General features: G+C 43.1%; 7 protein-coding genes across 11 annotated transcripts in view; 5 read left to right on the top strand and 2 right to left on the bottom strand.

Annotated features, from left to right (window-relative positions):
* The window catches only part of LOC126567549 (probable tRNA(His) guanylyltransferase), a 268,208-nt gene extending 264,649 nt beyond the window's left edge, over positions 1-3,559 (bottom strand). Inside the window, exon 1 of the mRNA XM_050223767.1 lies at positions 2,860-3,559. Within this exon, the coding sequence (XP_050079724.1) occupies positions 2,860-3,508 (649 nt within the window). The 5' untranslated portion in view covers positions 3,509-3,559. The remainder of the gene's footprint in view (positions 1-2,859) is intronic.
* The window catches only part of LOC126567854 (A disintegrin and metalloproteinase with thrombospondin motifs 1), a 321,278-nt gene that overhangs the window by 100,895 nt on the left and 205,734 nt on the right, over positions 1-14,649 (top strand). The gene's annotated exons all lie outside the window — the stretch shown is intronic.
* Positions 1-14,649, top strand: part of LOC126568278 (eukaryotic translation initiation factor 3 subunit M) — a 464,890-nt gene that overhangs the window by 347,291 nt on the left and 102,950 nt on the right. The window lies entirely within an intron of this gene.
* LOC126567948 (bestrophin-4) overlaps positions 1-14,649 on the top strand; it is a 186,412-nt gene that overhangs the window by 114,203 nt on the left and 57,560 nt on the right. The window lies entirely within an intron of this gene.
* LOC126559933 (uncharacterized) lies at positions 1,756-2,465 on the top strand. The gene is made up of 4 exons (XM_050216096.1): positions 1,756-1,906; positions 1,983-2,110; positions 2,176-2,342; positions 2,411-2,465. Exons 1-4 carry the CDS (start codon positions 1,774-1,776, stop codon positions 2,463-2,465), a joined length of 483 nt encoding a protein of 160 aa, XP_050072053.1. The 5' UTR covers positions 1,756-1,773.
* LOC126568048 (sorting nexin lst-4) lies at positions 4,547-9,511 on the top strand. The gene is made up of 2 exons (XM_050224453.1): positions 4,547-4,665; positions 7,764-9,511. Exon 2 carries the CDS (start codon positions 7,772-7,774, stop codon positions 9,509-9,511), a length of 1,740 nt encoding a protein of 579 aa, XP_050080410.1. The 5' UTR covers positions 4,547-4,665; positions 7,764-7,771.
* LOC126567916 (alpha-N-acetylglucosaminidase) lies at positions 11,007-13,556 on the bottom strand. The gene is made up of 4 exons (XM_050224279.1): positions 13,335-13,556; positions 13,070-13,260; positions 11,785-12,985; positions 11,007-11,714 (listed from the first exon to the last, which is right to left on the bottom strand). The coding sequence occupies exons 1-4, from the start codon at positions 13,554-13,556 to the stop codon at positions 11,007-11,009; spliced, it is 2,322 nt and encodes a 773-aa protein (XP_050080236.1).

Raw genomic sequence — 14,649 nt, 5'->3', positions numbered from 1 at the left:
AAAAACACATTTCTGGAGAAACAAGAAACAGCTGATCAACAAGCGTTGCATTTTTCGGCCATTTTGCTTGACATTCGGCGAATTTAGTTTTCGAACATAGAGAAATTCAACGCTCAGTTTAAGTGTGTTTGGGTGTTTTTAGAAAAGGTAGCTGAATTAAAATCCTGCTTAATTTGATTTAATTCTTTTTCATTGTTTTTTAGCATGAAACAATTATTCAAAATGATTTTTTATTAATTCCCCTAAACTTTAACTCACCACACTAGTTCGTCCTGATTCCTGTAGAGCACTATTTGATTCTTCTAGAGGCGCATGCGCTGCACAAACTGTCAAAAAGTCCTTACATCAACAACATTCAATTGTGGCAGGATATTTTGTTTGTAAATATTGTAAAATAATCAAAAATAATGATTAGTTTAGCAAAGAAGCATGCCTAACTAAAGCTTCATCATTATATCGAACCTTGCTCATTCTGAAGCTCTGAAGCAACATACATGATGGCGAAAATATTTCCACAACATCGATGGAGACGCCTCGTACTTCACGTATTGCACTATTGACTCAATGCACTAGCTTGCGGGGGCTACTTCGACCAATCACTCGCTCTGGTAATGCATGTCTTATGAGTTCGTTGAATAGTTTCTACGGTACCAGAATGTCGACAAATGCTAGTTGGCGGTTGAATGTCAGTCAAGCTATCATAGCTTCTTTTATGTGATATTTTTCTAGTCTAGTCGCATGATTATGAGATATAGAAATATCAAATACTTCCAAGTTTTGAAACTGTTGGTTTTTATTTACTTGTTTATTTATTTATTTATTTTTAATGCAGTTCTGTTGGTCCGTTGTCTCTCAAGATCTGCCATGCCATTTGAATTTCCATGAGTTTTATATGTATTTTTCTCGCCTAAAAAAAGATAGACTAATGTTGTGAAAAGTAGCTCTGTTTAACTAGGAGAGGTCAACTACTCACTATCATGCGAGAGGTGAGGCTTGTTGATAGCTCCACGATCACTGGGGGACGAAGAACTATCTCGTGAGAGCAATGAGCTCAAAAAGTGCGAAGAGCTACCTCTTGAGGGCGACGAGAAATATCGTAAGGGCGAAGAGCTTCCACAGAACGGTCGATTTGGATTATGCGATTTGCGCCTTTGAAATATATCACATCTCGAACGAACGTGCTCCTACAGCAAATTCAACCCTGGCGCTGGTTGCATGCAAACTTGTAGGGAACTTTTTAAGGGTGCAGCTTGTAGGGCGCTTTGAGCCTATTTTCACAACCCTGAATGATTTTCCCGCAAAATAAGTGATAAAATAAGCAAATAGGATACAAATTATTTGTATTTTTTGCTTCGATGACTCTGATACTACAACATGCAATCGATCAAATCAACGGTTCACGGTTTCTGCATTCGCTTTAGAAAACGAAATATTAATAACGCACAAGAATAACTAATAAAAAACCTTGCTTTGCTTCTCTTTGTTTGTCGAATAAAATACGAAACCACACAATTAAATAGTAATTAACACCATAAAATTAATAATCTTTCTAACGGTCTTCAACAATTGAAAATGTGCTTCTACCACAGCTCATCAACGATCAACTGTGGTATATAGCTGCCATATTGACAAATACCGTACTGTCATCGGGACGCGTTGTTATGAAAAACAACACCGAAGCTTAGTTAGATTTGGCGGGCTAATTACGTTAGCTAAATTTGTGATACTCTTGTGTAAAAATTTATCATTAAAATACGCCTCAAACCAAAGAAAATGAGTGCAACCATCAATCGGAAGCGAATGCGGTCATGCGACAGTGAAGGATCCTTTGCTTTGCAGCGTAAAACGTTCGTCAATCAGCAGCTGATCGATCAGCAGGATCCAAACAAAATGAAACGCATTCTGGGTAATCATATTGGGCTACGGAAACATGTTATCTAGTTTTTTATAATCTCTTTTTCCTTTCTTGCCGTCCTCCGTAGCAAAAACAATCAATCTACTATTTCAAGGAGCCAAAAATCACGATAAAGATTTGATCACGAATCAGCAGGAATCGCTGAAGGCGGTTCGTTTGCTCGGGGGTGGAGAAATAGATTACGATATGAATGCTGTAAGTGAGCGAAAGGAATCACATTTACGGGCGTATTATGACCGATCCATACGTTATCATTGCAGACCTCATCATGGCTCGGGAAGAAAGCGGACCGAAAATGCCGCCAGTGCGATCGTTGGGCAATTGTACATGCCGATTGCATCAACTGCAACCTCGAATTGTGCGAGTACTGTGGCGTGAACTGCAACTTCTGTCCGGAAAAGATTTGTCTAAACTGTGTAACTATATTGTAAGTATGAAGCCTTCGTTATCTTCTTGATTTGTGAACGACCTTCTTATTTGAATAATTTCTTGCAGTGAATGTGTATCGCATGATTTGCCTTGCTGTGAACAGTGCAAAATGTTTGCCTAATATCTGACCGCAATTGCAATACGAATACGATGTGATAGAGAGCGAGAGAGAAAAAACCGTGGCCTTCATTTACGATTATATTAATGAATAGTTTATTTCCTTGTTGTAGAAGTATTGTGTTTAAATGTTAAATAAAAAACGAGTCATTAGCTTTAACAAGCATCAGTTTGCAACGTACTCATGCTTGCCTCCAACTTTTTCATTCCAGCTTTACGAAGTGATTGCACTTCCAATTGATAACACACCACGGGTTGGGAGACATCTTCCCCTAACTCAAATACAGTGTCCGTTTTAGCCTTTTTATCCAATATTTCCGGATGTTTCACCCAAAACAGATCACTGATCAAATCATCAAATATTGGAACGATCATTTTCTGTTTCTTTTCCGCTATACAAACACTTTTCGGCAGCAAAATTGTGCCCTTCCGGAAGATAGCCGGTTCGTTGTTGTAGTTTATCCCGAACTGTGAGAAAAGTATCTCATTCTTGTCACTCGCCAGCGTTCCCTGAAGCCGTTTCTCTGATTCCGAATTGCTCAGCCCGGAAGCAACCAAATTCCAGAACGTTGTGTTGTAAAGATTGTTCACGTGTACATCCGCCTGTCGCCAGCTAAGATAGTCACGTAGATTCTCGTCCGTTGGATACAGGACAGCTCTCGCATCGAACGAAGGTGGGTAGTTCATCGAACGATTTTCGAAAATTCGCTTCCAATGAAACATATACGCTGAGGTAAACAGACTGGCCACATAGCTTACCAGCTTGTCCCTTCGGCGCTGGTACACACTGGCCTCGCGGCGAAACACAAACGAATACTCATCACTTTGCCCGTATCCGATCGCTATTTCGTTAAACTCCTGCATCACGGTCATAGCGGCAAGATTCATCAGCTGCAACGCATCTAGATCGTTCGGTTTGGTGAAGGAGTGCACGTTGCAGAACCGATGAAATCCTTTCCCATCGATCCGCACCACAATCCAGCTGTTGGGAAGTAGCTTCTCTTCCGCTTCGAACTGTTTCACATACTCGAAGCGACTCAGTGCCATGGCGGAGGATTGAAATGATCTTATGGAGTGTTTAACTATCGAGTGTAGGACTTTCCCGCAAGAAGAAAGCATTCCGGTTCTTGTGGCAAGCAAAAACACCGATTGCACATGCTGGAAGAATGTATGTGCATGTCAACAATAAACAAACCGAATATGACGTCATGTTTGACAGTGTTAGCTGACGGGTTGGTACATGACATCATACAGTTGTTATAGCTACAGTAGAATAAATATACCCTCGTACATGCGTTTTTGGGTTGTCGAACTTGGAAAATTTAAAAATCATAATCTCAGGTTGACCTGAGTGTATGTGATATTTTCTGAAATTGAAACTTTTTTTGAGAACCTTGTGCATACACAATCCACCTACACGGGGCAATGGAGAACCGGCTGATATCGTAATTTTGAGATATTTTGAGTTTCACAGCGATTTCAACAGTCTGAAATTTTCCGTGTCCCGAAGCCTTATTACTACTTATGTTTTCAACGCCATTCCAGCAAAAAAAATCATCCTAATCCAAATCGTGAAAAAAACCGGCAAAGACCAGCTTTGGAAGGAATGTCAGCGTTGATGCGTCTATCACAAAAAAGTGTCAGCAATAGCTCGATGCACCATAAAAGAAAGTAAATAATGATCACATTGTATCAGAGGTATCAGTACACAAATTCACTAAATACTTTTAATAACTAATTATCAACCTTCATGTCATTGATTAAATACTATGAAACGTCAAACTCCCACAGTTGAACGAACCTCCCCATAGTGTGCTGTTGTCAAAACGTCTCTTTAACAGAACACAATCGAAGACGAAGCAAAAACAGACAGTGCGCATAGTTGCAAAAGTAGTTGAATTAAATTACGTTTTTCCGTAGCGAAGTGTTGCGTTTTGATTACAGTTTTTACCATTAGAATAACCGCACACCTCAAGCGAACATTATCAATACTGGTAGTAGTGGTGCAGTGCAAAAAACTCCCATCCAAACAGTGCAAAACCCGCACCGCACCCCACGGACGAAGCAGACAGAAAAGCAACACCTTTGTGGATGATTCGATCAGCAGCAGCCTCGAGCTAAAGCTGCTAATTAAGTTGACGTCATTATTTACAGCCCGGCTGGATGTTTGCAAGCTGGTTTTAATTCGCCGCATTCTTATTAGCGTGAGTGATAAAATCATTTCTACACTAGCTCCGCCGCCTGGGTTCGGCCTCATCGCGACCGTGGTTCGTGTTCGTGACTGTAGTTTGACAAGGTCAGAAAAGTGGATGGTTTCGTACTTCTCAGTGGGACAGACAAAACAAAGATACGGCCGAAGGGATACGCCTTTCTTGGGCCACGGCAAATAATACGATCTCGATGCGACACGGATTTTTCTCGATTTCCCCGGGATTCTTCCAACAAGGATCCGGTATGCGTAATACGCAATTCCTTTTCTCCCAACGTTGTGCGTATGGTTTTTCGACTTTGGGGTTAGATGATTGCTCTGCACGTTAATTGAATCAAACTCTTCCAACTGGCGGTCTGTGATCGCTCGCTACTAGGGTCGGCATGTGGAACAATGCGAGTCATTGTGCAGTAGCGACCCTCAGACGGATGCAAATATGCACACGATCCCGCGATAATGGAAAGGGATCCCGTCCCGTATCTTTGCTCCGGTTACCGCGTTCCACCCGTCGACGGTCGGCCGTTTGTTTAATGATTGCGACAGATCATCATCAACCAGCGCAGACCAAGCACACCATAAATGCGCTTTGTTTGCGTAGGGGTGTGTGAGTCGCTCGTGGACGGCGTTGGTGGGAGATAAATTAACGAAAACTCAGGCGTACACTTACTGCAGTGAAGGAGATTTTCCACGCAATCGAAGGCGCTATCTGGTGGACGCTGGAGAACACTTTCTTAGTTCCAGTTCGGGAAGGAATCCGCATTGAAAGCGCACGTTTTCCAGTTAAAATGCCAACCGCATCATTAGTCATTAGCCTTTGTGTTGCGGTTGCATTATATGCGTTACTTGTATAGACTTTGAACTATTTATCTAATCGCTCGCTGTTCGCTTGTCCGAGGACGATTCAATCAGCTGTTGCTTACCTATTTTAAAAAAAAATTCGCATAAAAGCTTAATCCGTATGCAAATCGGGTACAAATATTCGACAAGATTCAACCAAACACATCCAAATACGATTAGACTTTCTCTCCCACAGCATGCTGCGTTCGTGGATAATATTATCGACCGGATGTGTCCGTTGCTTCCGTTGTGCGCGACTGTTTTCGGTGGTCCGGCTTTTTTGTTTTCTTCGCCGACGGCTTTCGTTTACCTTAAATAATCAATCTCCTAGTCTCGCCATCAGGAGTTGGAGTGGGGGTTGCATGTTGTTGCACCCCACAGGAGGCGCCCGAAATGAAGACGTTTTGACTTTGGTTTGGTTTTCCCTTTTGCTCTCTCACTGGTTTTTTAATGATAAATTCGTGCATGCGATGAATCATCCAAGCAAGCACTATTCTATCGACAGCTCCTTTTGGTTTAGTGCAGGGTTTGCCAATCTTTTTAGTGGTAGTAGAATCACATTTCTTCACAACATTTCAATTACAGGTAGCAAATACAGTTCTCTATAAGGGTCGCGCAATTATTTTTTCCTGTTGGAGAACCTGGTCTGGACCTGAACCCAAGCGACCTACCCGAAGCAAGGAAGAAAAGCTGAAATATTTCGAAAGTAAGCTAACAATTCCATCAAGGTCTTCACAATAAAAAATCATATCATATGGTTTTCGAAGAGCTTTGCTTTTGTGATAAATTTTAAGCTTGGTTCAAACCTGTCCACCCGAGAGCTTATTGTTCCATAACAGGCAATTTTTAACACTTGTTCGGGGTGTTAAACTTCTCTCTCTCTTTGTGCTATGAGACTGAGAAAACTCCTCGTTTTATGAAAAAGAAAAGATCTGTCATACTTTAATGCAATTTATTTATTCGTCGTCGAATATTTCATTGCTTCTCAACTCTTATAGTTCAACTATTGAATAATTTTTTAAAAAGGACCCATATAGCGTCCTTATAAAGCGCACAGAAATTCTGCCAACAGTCCATTAAATCACTCTGTTAAAAAGGTGAAAAAGGCCTTCCGAGAAGTGTACTCTTCTGCGGACTTTAGTTTGAAGAACCCTGCTTTAACGCGATAGTGTTGCGTTTGCTGCATGAAGAGCGTTTTGCTCGATGCTTTTCCCTTTCTGCCACCGAAACCGACATGGGTGGTTAGTGTGTTAGAGTGATATGCTTCCCATTGAGTTGTAATTTGGAGCGCTTATCTTTACCTCACGCCCCAAACGATGTATACAGTTGGTATTGGAGAGAGGGGGGGGGGTTGTATTTTTATTTTACGTTACTTGGTTGTAAATAATAAACACCTAGCGGATGCATGTGGTGACATTGCCTGGACAGCAAAAAAAAATGAAGAAAAGAAACAGATATAAAGTCTCGTAAACGTATGTGTTTTATACATCTTCTTATTTTGTAAACAAAGCTATGTATGCTATATTGTATGGGTGCGTTATTCGTTGAATGTAACAATTTTTAAACAGCCTACGAAAGGTCCATAATTTCTCACGGGTTGACTTTTGTTTTGTTCAGCTTTGAATTGATTAGTTTGATTTTTATGTAAACTTAAAAAAACATCTAATAATTCGTTTCTTATTTTATGTACTATTAGAGTACACATCTTTTCTCCTTTTGCATTTTATATTGTAAAAACTCACTAAAATTTCGGGCTTTCTTGCTACGCCAACTAATGTTCCTTGCTATACAAAAGATACAATTCAAAACCTGTTCAAATTCTTAGATAACCTGTAGATATGCATATCATTGATCTTGCACATCCTGGAAACCCCTTTTTTTGCCGTCGCGAGACAAAAGATCTCGTACACGGGACCCTCTAGCTATTTGAGTTGTAAGAAGCCTGAGATGTTCAAATTTCTTGTGAAAACCTCTGCGATATCTCGTGGAAAACCCTGCAGAAGCGAAGTTTTTGCTTTCTCCTTTATTCAGTCCAATTCAATCCTGATTCAATCGATGAACCACAATAGAACCTTGAAGCAGCACGAGCTTTCATATGATTAAAGCATTAATATTGAATGTCACGGACACTAGCTAATAGCAAAAGCTAATGACTCTCTTATTTAAAAGGAATTGTATTATTTTTTATCCTTAAATTATACGAACTACAACAATACTTTTTTATCTAACTCTTTGTGAATTTCTGTCTACTTTTAGAAGTTACGATGACGCGCGTAAAAGTCCTGTACGATTTCAATGGCGAACCAAACTCATCGGAGATCTCGATCTCGGTGGACGAAGTGCTAACCGTCACAAACACGGACGTCGGTGAAGGATGGTGGGAGGGTATGAATTCTCGTGGCCAGCGTGGTCTCTTTCCTGCCGCGTACGTAGAAACGATACCGGAGGCACCGTCGTTACCGTCCGGACCTCCGAAAATGCCACCACCACCAGCCGTTATGGTGGCTCAATCGACCGGTGTATCGAAGTCCGGCTCACAGCAAGCACTCGGCAATCGGTACGATCAGACAGCGGACGATTGGGGTGAACAGCAGGACGATTGGGACGACGATTGGGATGACGATAATGATACGTATTCGGAAATTGGGCCCGGTTCGAGTGCGGCCGGAAGATCGAATGGTCAGACGCAGTCCTACCATCAGCAGCAGCAGCAGCAGCCGAGTGCAACTTCAAGTTACTACGCCAACGCTAACTTGCCCGCACCGCCAGCTTCCGACGGGGACACTATGTCGCTAGCGTCGGTTGCGACCACCGTCGGTCGTTCGCGTGGCGCCGGAACGGGGAAGATTTTTACCAAATCCGGCGATAACTATCTGATCGGGATGCCCGTGCCGGATGTATCGGAAGCGGACCGGGTGCACGTGCTGCTGATGGAGCACGGGATCGTGTGGAAACCGATGCGCGATTCGTACACCGTGTCGGTTGATTCGCCCAAGAAGGAGAAAAAGTTTAACGGCCTAAAAAGTTTCATCGCTTACCAGTTGACGCCCTCGTTCAACAATATTCCGGTGGCGCGCCGGTATAAGCATTTCGATTGGCTGCACGAGCGGTTGGTCGAGAAGTTTTGTCTGATACCGATACCACCACTGCCGGACAAGCAGATATCGGGCCGGTACGATGAGGAGTTTGTCGAGCATCGGCGCGTACAGCTGCAGGAGTTTGTCGACTGGATGTGCCGACATCCGGTACTCTCGACGTGTGGCGTTTGGATGCATTTCCTAACCTGTACCGATGAAAAGAAATGGAAAACGGGCAAACGGACGGCCGAGAAAGATCCTCTAGTCGGTACGATGTTCTGTGCGTCCGTTTTCCCACCAGAAAAGACACTACTGCAATCGTTGGTGGAACCGCAGGTAGAATCAGCCGGTCAGTTTGTACCGCAGATGGATGCCGCCGTTAAGACACTGTTCGCAATCTGTGGCGATCAGTCGAAAAAGTTCCAGGTACAATGGAAAAAGGAGTATCAACGTATCGGGGAAGGATTCTCCGAGATGGCCCGAGCACTGGCGATCGATGAACGACGTGCCGCCACACAGCTTAGCCTGTCAAGTTCGGTCGGCCAAGCGGCGGGAGTATTTATCAACATCGGACAACTGTTTGGCGAACAGCCAAAGCATGACTTTATACCATTTTCGGATCGGCTACACATTTACCGTGGATTGTTGGCCGGATGGCCCGATACGCTTGGGGAGTATCGGAACGCAGTTCAAAAGCGTAAAGACTGTGAGCGTCTAACGGCAGAGCAGAAGATGGAGAATGGGCAGATGCAGGAGGTGAATCGGCGTGTGGATGTAATGTCGTACGCACTGTTGGCCGAGATGTCTCACTTCCGGGCGGAACGGGACACCCATCTAAAGGACACGATACGCCACTTTATCGGGGCGCAGATAGAGTTTTACAAATCGATCGTGCAGAAGCTGGAACAGGCGCAAACACACTTTTAAGGCAAGATTTAACGGTTCGGGAAGGAACGGGGAAGTGAGTGCCTTCTGGAGAGCATAGAACTAACCAAAACACACATCTACACACACACACATGGACACATGCGTTTAATCGCTGCATTCCAAGATTAGCTAGCGTTTTTTTTATGTGAGCCCCGAAGCAGTAGTGAAAAGTGAGGACCAATACTGAGGGCTTCAGCAAAAGCAGGATGAATGAAATCCTGGATCCAGTTTTCCTGGTTCTATTTTTTTTTGCTACGAAAATTTTATTTTTTCTTCTGTTTTTGTTGATGAAACGCAATGCGGCCGTCTGTTTGTTCGTTACGGTATTGTATTTTCTAAGCAAGGAGCTTGAAAAGCTGGTAACCGCGGCTGAGGAACAGTAGTAATCACGTTAAAGCCTTAAGAAACCCAGGGATTGATAAAACGGGAGGGAGGTACGAGTACTGCTGGACACCGTTCAGAGTCGGCGTCTTTAACGATGGCGATGGGCGAGATATGTTTGGCTCCATACGCGACACCAAAGGGGAGAGGACAATTAAGGAACGGACAAAGGAGATACCCTGAGGGTAGGATTTTTTTCCTGGAGGGGGAAGTAATAGATAGTGGTAGTGTGATATTTAGCCATTCGGTGATGATCGTGACGACAGGTTTGATAGAATCGGAAAGGAATGGAAGACACAAATACGGACAAACATACGAGAAATGATTACGGAAATGGAAATGGAATGGAATAAAATTAGGATTAACGCAGCAGATGATTATTATACGCGAGGTGTTTCGTTAGAGTGAGAGTTTGTGGTTCATGATGACTCGGAACTTAAAACTACACATCGTGTTATATATTATGTCAACCGTATATGGATATAATTGGGCTGAGATATTTGTTTACTTGGAGGAGTTATAGTCAACCCAACAACATTCCATGTTCCGAAGAATTCTTCTTGATATGCGTATCCCCTTAGATTTCATGATCCGCCGGCTACAGACAATCAACCTTTACAGAATCTTCTCCCTCTTAGAAATCATCTAATCCAGGCAGGTTCTGCTTCCTAATTAGGTTATTCATGGCTGGCATCATTAGATATCTCACTTGTTGGCTAAACTACCACTTAGATCACACCACCGGCCATCTAATGGCTTACTAGACAAGCTGATACAACGCAGTTGGATAGTTAGTTCTCACTATGGGGGAACGGTCCGAATGGAATTTGAACCCCGATCCAACCGTGTGAAGCCCGGGGCCGCTGTCGCCTACACCATTTGGCCGCCCCTGTATGTAACCACCTGGCCGCCCCTATATCCGCCACTATCACTAAATGCAGAACAATCAAGATGATTCATGTATGTGCAGTAGACAAACACTCAAGAGAAGAGTTTTTTAGAAGAATTGAGTCGTCGAGATATATAGACAGAGGATAGACAACTAAAACTGTGAAACCAGATGCCTAATTTCTCAATTAAACAGCCTTAAGCTAGCTAAAGATAAAAGGTTAGATTAATCAAACCATTTATTACGTCGGCGTTTCTCCGATTTTCGACGAGCAGGATTTACTGGTACTTCCTTCAAAGTCGGCACAATTTTCGTCCACCGCTCGTACAATATTCTTGCAATGCCCAATGGATTCCCCACCGGTTGCGTGGCGTACCTCTTTCTGTCCGTTACGAACGGTAGCTCAACGGTACGAAATATTTTTTCCCGTATCTTCAAATCATTTATCGTCCCGTTCGAGACGAGCGCTTGATCCAGCTCGTTGAAAAACACACGCCACCGTGCGAGGAAAAAGACTTGCACCATGCCGGCCCACTGCTTGTTGGCGTAGTCAACAATCTGTCCCTGGGGACCCCACAGAGTGATCTGGATGCGTGCATTATACTCGTACTTGTGGCGCTCGAGGTTGGTTTCGCCAAACGATTTGGCTGATTCAAGCCACGGTCCTAGCAGAAAGCGCTTGTTAGTTAGTAGAAGCTGATCGAGATCGGCTAGTAATTGTTGAAACAGTAAAGAGTGTTTACGGAATAGCATAATATTGCGCTTCTTGAAGTTATCCATCAGCGTTATGTAGAGTGCGTCAGCTACGTTTTGAAGACACTGGCGAGTTACATCGACGATATCATACTGGCACAGTTGATTGCAAGAAGATTCTTCAGCGAAGGATAAGAGTAGATCCACTCCTTGATTGAAGGTGGACACGTTGTACCATACCTGAAGTTGAAAGCAACAAAAAATGGGTGAGGCATCAAATACAAAATAATCTCTGGTTCTCCGAACTTACCCAAGGTTTGATTTTAGAGCTTGGACGACGGTTAAAGGTGTACTTTCCACGCATAAGCTCCAAACCCTCGAACGCATACACCGTACAACGGAAGATGTTCCACGCTTGTTGTGCTTTTTCCAACCCATCTCCAGTATCATTCCAATAGCGAGCCTCAGCATACTCGTCGAACCATTTCCCCGTGCTGTCCAGCTCATCATTCCATCCCATCTCAAGGGCAAACTCGTACAGTGCATAGTTTTGATTGATTCCTTCGGGTGTGATCCCTGTACCGAGCAGTGTGTACGACCCATTACTTCTTGCCTCCCGAATACCTCGATGAACATTCTCAACCGAACCAAGCATCCCGAGAGTTCCTCCAAAGTTGCTCAACATGCACCAGATAAACGGTTGTCCAGCGTACGACGCAGTCCGCACGTACTGAGGATACTGTTCCGACTGTAAATCCAGCACAAGCATCCGACCAAGCGGAACAGCCGACAGGAACGACCTGATAGCACGATCACTCCAGAACGGATTCTTCACAAACATCCAGCCCTGCAGCAGCCAGATAGCGTCCGGATCGACTTGTGTCATTGTGCTGTAAATTGCCTCGGACACACTCGACAAGTACCGGCCACCCGTTTGAGCGGGATTAATTTCGTTAAACGGATCACTAAAGTACACATGATCGGTACCGTACGTAGCGATGGCACGCTGCAGAAAACGTGATCCAATCTCCGCGAACAGTGACTCGGTGGGATCAAGAAACAGCGGACTAGCGTACTGCGGCGGGAAGTTATTCCACACGGAAACGTTGGCGAATGATACGTTAGGGTACAGCGTACGGAACTGTACGGGTAAATGTCCAGCGAAAGCTGGCAATGCTACAGCCATCCCAAGTCGACGCATTTCGGATACTGTGCGCAGTTGCAGGGTGCGAGCAAATTGGGTGAAGTTCGTGGTTAATGGTCCACCCCAACCACGGATGTTGCCCATCCGCTGCCAGGCAAAGAATCCGGGTCCGGAAAGATGATCATCGATCTGGGCGCGGGTGAGATTGTAGTGGAGATATACCTCGGTCCAGAGATCCTCCTGGAATGGGGCTAAGCTGAGCGTTATGCCCTGGAGCGCCATCCAGTCGATGTGTTTGCGCCATTGTGGCCAACTCCACCAGGTGAAGGTGTAGGACCAGGTACACACGTTCTGATAGTACACGATACTTTAAGACAGGGAGATAGAGATAGAGAGAGAGATCGTAACCAACAGAAGACCCTCAATATTAGTAACTCAATCCTGATTTTACCTGCTTGGTGCCTTAACGCTCACATTAACCGTTGGAAATTCAGGTGGCAGATTCAACTGACTACCTTCCCAAGCCACCAACACGCGGCACCAGTATCGCAGATAATGGTAGAATGCTTTTGTAGCTGCAACGCCACTAGATGCTGTGATCTGTACTACGGTAGGATCCGAGGCTTCTTCACCTTTAAACACCTTTAAAAACAGTATAATCAGGTCATTGAGCACTAACTACATATGGTAATCTTTCCGCTGTACAAAACACTCACATGAAACGAATTTCTTTCCATCGTACTATCGACTCGTACACGAAACTGTTGCGCCTGCTGTTCGGGCAAGATCCGTGCAATAACTTCCAGTGCTGCTTGTTCCTGTGTTTTCTCCGACACTTGGGGTTTCACGTGCCGCAAAATGTGTGCGGCGTAGTCCTCTGTTTCAACGCCATATCCTATCACCAATCGTGCGAATATCACCACCAAAACTGTCTTCATCTTCCGTAAGGTACTGGTGTGGGCTTTCTTTCAGAAAATAAATTCCTCCTCCTTCTTGTAGCGTTCAACGAGCTCTACCAGACGACTGTGTCCAGCCAGACGCATCGGCTGTACAGACGATCAGTCTCTCGGATTTGGTTTGGTTTGCTGTAGGTAAACAAAGCCGGATTGATAATGATTCAATTGAATGAAATTACCATTATCAACGTTTGGGCAAACGTAAGGCTGTCCAGGGCGTCCCAAACGAACGAACGTAGGGGAAAAGAAGGTTAAATGCGATAGGGCGAACATTAAACTTGAAAAGATTCAACATTAATTCATCGTTGAGGTGAAGTATGTTGATAATCCCAAACTAATCTTTAACTTTTTGTAACTCGTATTACCTCCACACATGAACTTTTTAACCTCCTGTGTAATATGCCGAAGGTTTATGTTGGTAATTAAAGAGAAAAAATGGTCACTTTACATGCGATTGAAAGGTGTGTTTTGTTATCTAGGGCCGGAAAATTCATTACTCACCTGTATGCATGCATCAAGAAAAAACTTTAAAACTAAAACAAGTTTTCCATAACGGTGGTATAGCAGTAAGTGATGGGATGTGGTTTTAAGAATTTTTTTCGTGCTACCAAAATAGCAATGAAAGTAACAGGATGTTTCCCTTGTATCAATTTGCTGAGCCCCACTTTTATTTATTTTTTGGCTATTAAATAATTTGTGGAAAATCTGTATTTTTCAAAAAATTTATTGAAATTTTATTATTATTTTTAAAGGTTTTTTGTTTTGCTGTTTTTCTTGCTTATCTTGCACTTACGTAACTGATTTTGTCTCTTCCTCGATTTCCATTTAGTTTTTCTTAATTATCTTTTGTTTTACATGTTATATTCTCTACAATATAAGCTCCACTTTTTCTAAATTTTAATTTATTCTATTATTTATTATATTTTTAGCTACTAAATTTTATCATTGTTTCTAAACTTTTTTTTATTTTGTTACTTTTTTTACTTATCTTACAGGTACGCAACGATTATTGTCCCTCCCTCAATTTCCATTAAGTGTTCATTATTATTTTTTGTTTTATATTTTACTTACCTTT

Source organism: Anopheles maculipalpis, chromosome 2RL, assembly GCF_943734695.1.
Source record: "Anopheles maculipalpis chromosome 2RL, idAnoMacuDA_375_x, whole genome shotgun sequence".
Lineage (NCBI taxonomy): Eukaryota > Metazoa > Arthropoda > Insecta > Diptera > Culicidae > Anopheles > Anopheles maculipalpis.
This window is presented reverse-complemented; position numbering and strand designations above follow the sequence as displayed.

Excerpts from the sequence above, each read along its gene's own strand:
- LOC126567916 (XM_050224279.1), bottom strand. The coding sequence starts at position 13,556 with ATGAAGACAGTTTTGGTGGTGATATTCGCACGATTGGTGATAGGATAT. Across the intron at positions 13,261-13,334 it reads TGGAAAGAAATTCGTTTCAT|GTGTTTAAAGGTGAAGAAGC; the intron begins GTGAGTGTTTTG and ends CTGTTTTTAAAG. Across the intron at positions 11,715-11,784 it reads GCTCTAAAATCAAACCTTGG|GTATGGTACAACGTGTCCAC; the intron begins GTAAGTTCGGAG and ends TTTCAACTTCAG.
- LOC126568048 (XM_050224453.1), top strand. The coding sequence starts at position 7,772 with ATGACGCGCGTAAAAGTCCTGTACGATTTCAATGGCGAACCAAACTCA.
- LOC126559933 (XM_050216096.1), top strand. The coding sequence starts at position 1,774 with ATGAGTGCAACCATCAATCGGAAGCGAATGCGGTCATGCGACAGTGAA. Across the intron at positions 2,111-2,175 it reads TAGATTACGATATGAATGCT|ACCTCATCATGGCTCGGGAA; the intron begins GTAAGTGAGCGA and ends TTATCATTGCAG. Across the intron at positions 2,343-2,410 it reads CTAAACTGTGTAACTATATT|TGAATGTGTATCGCATGATT; the intron begins GTAAGTATGAAG and ends AATTTCTTGCAG.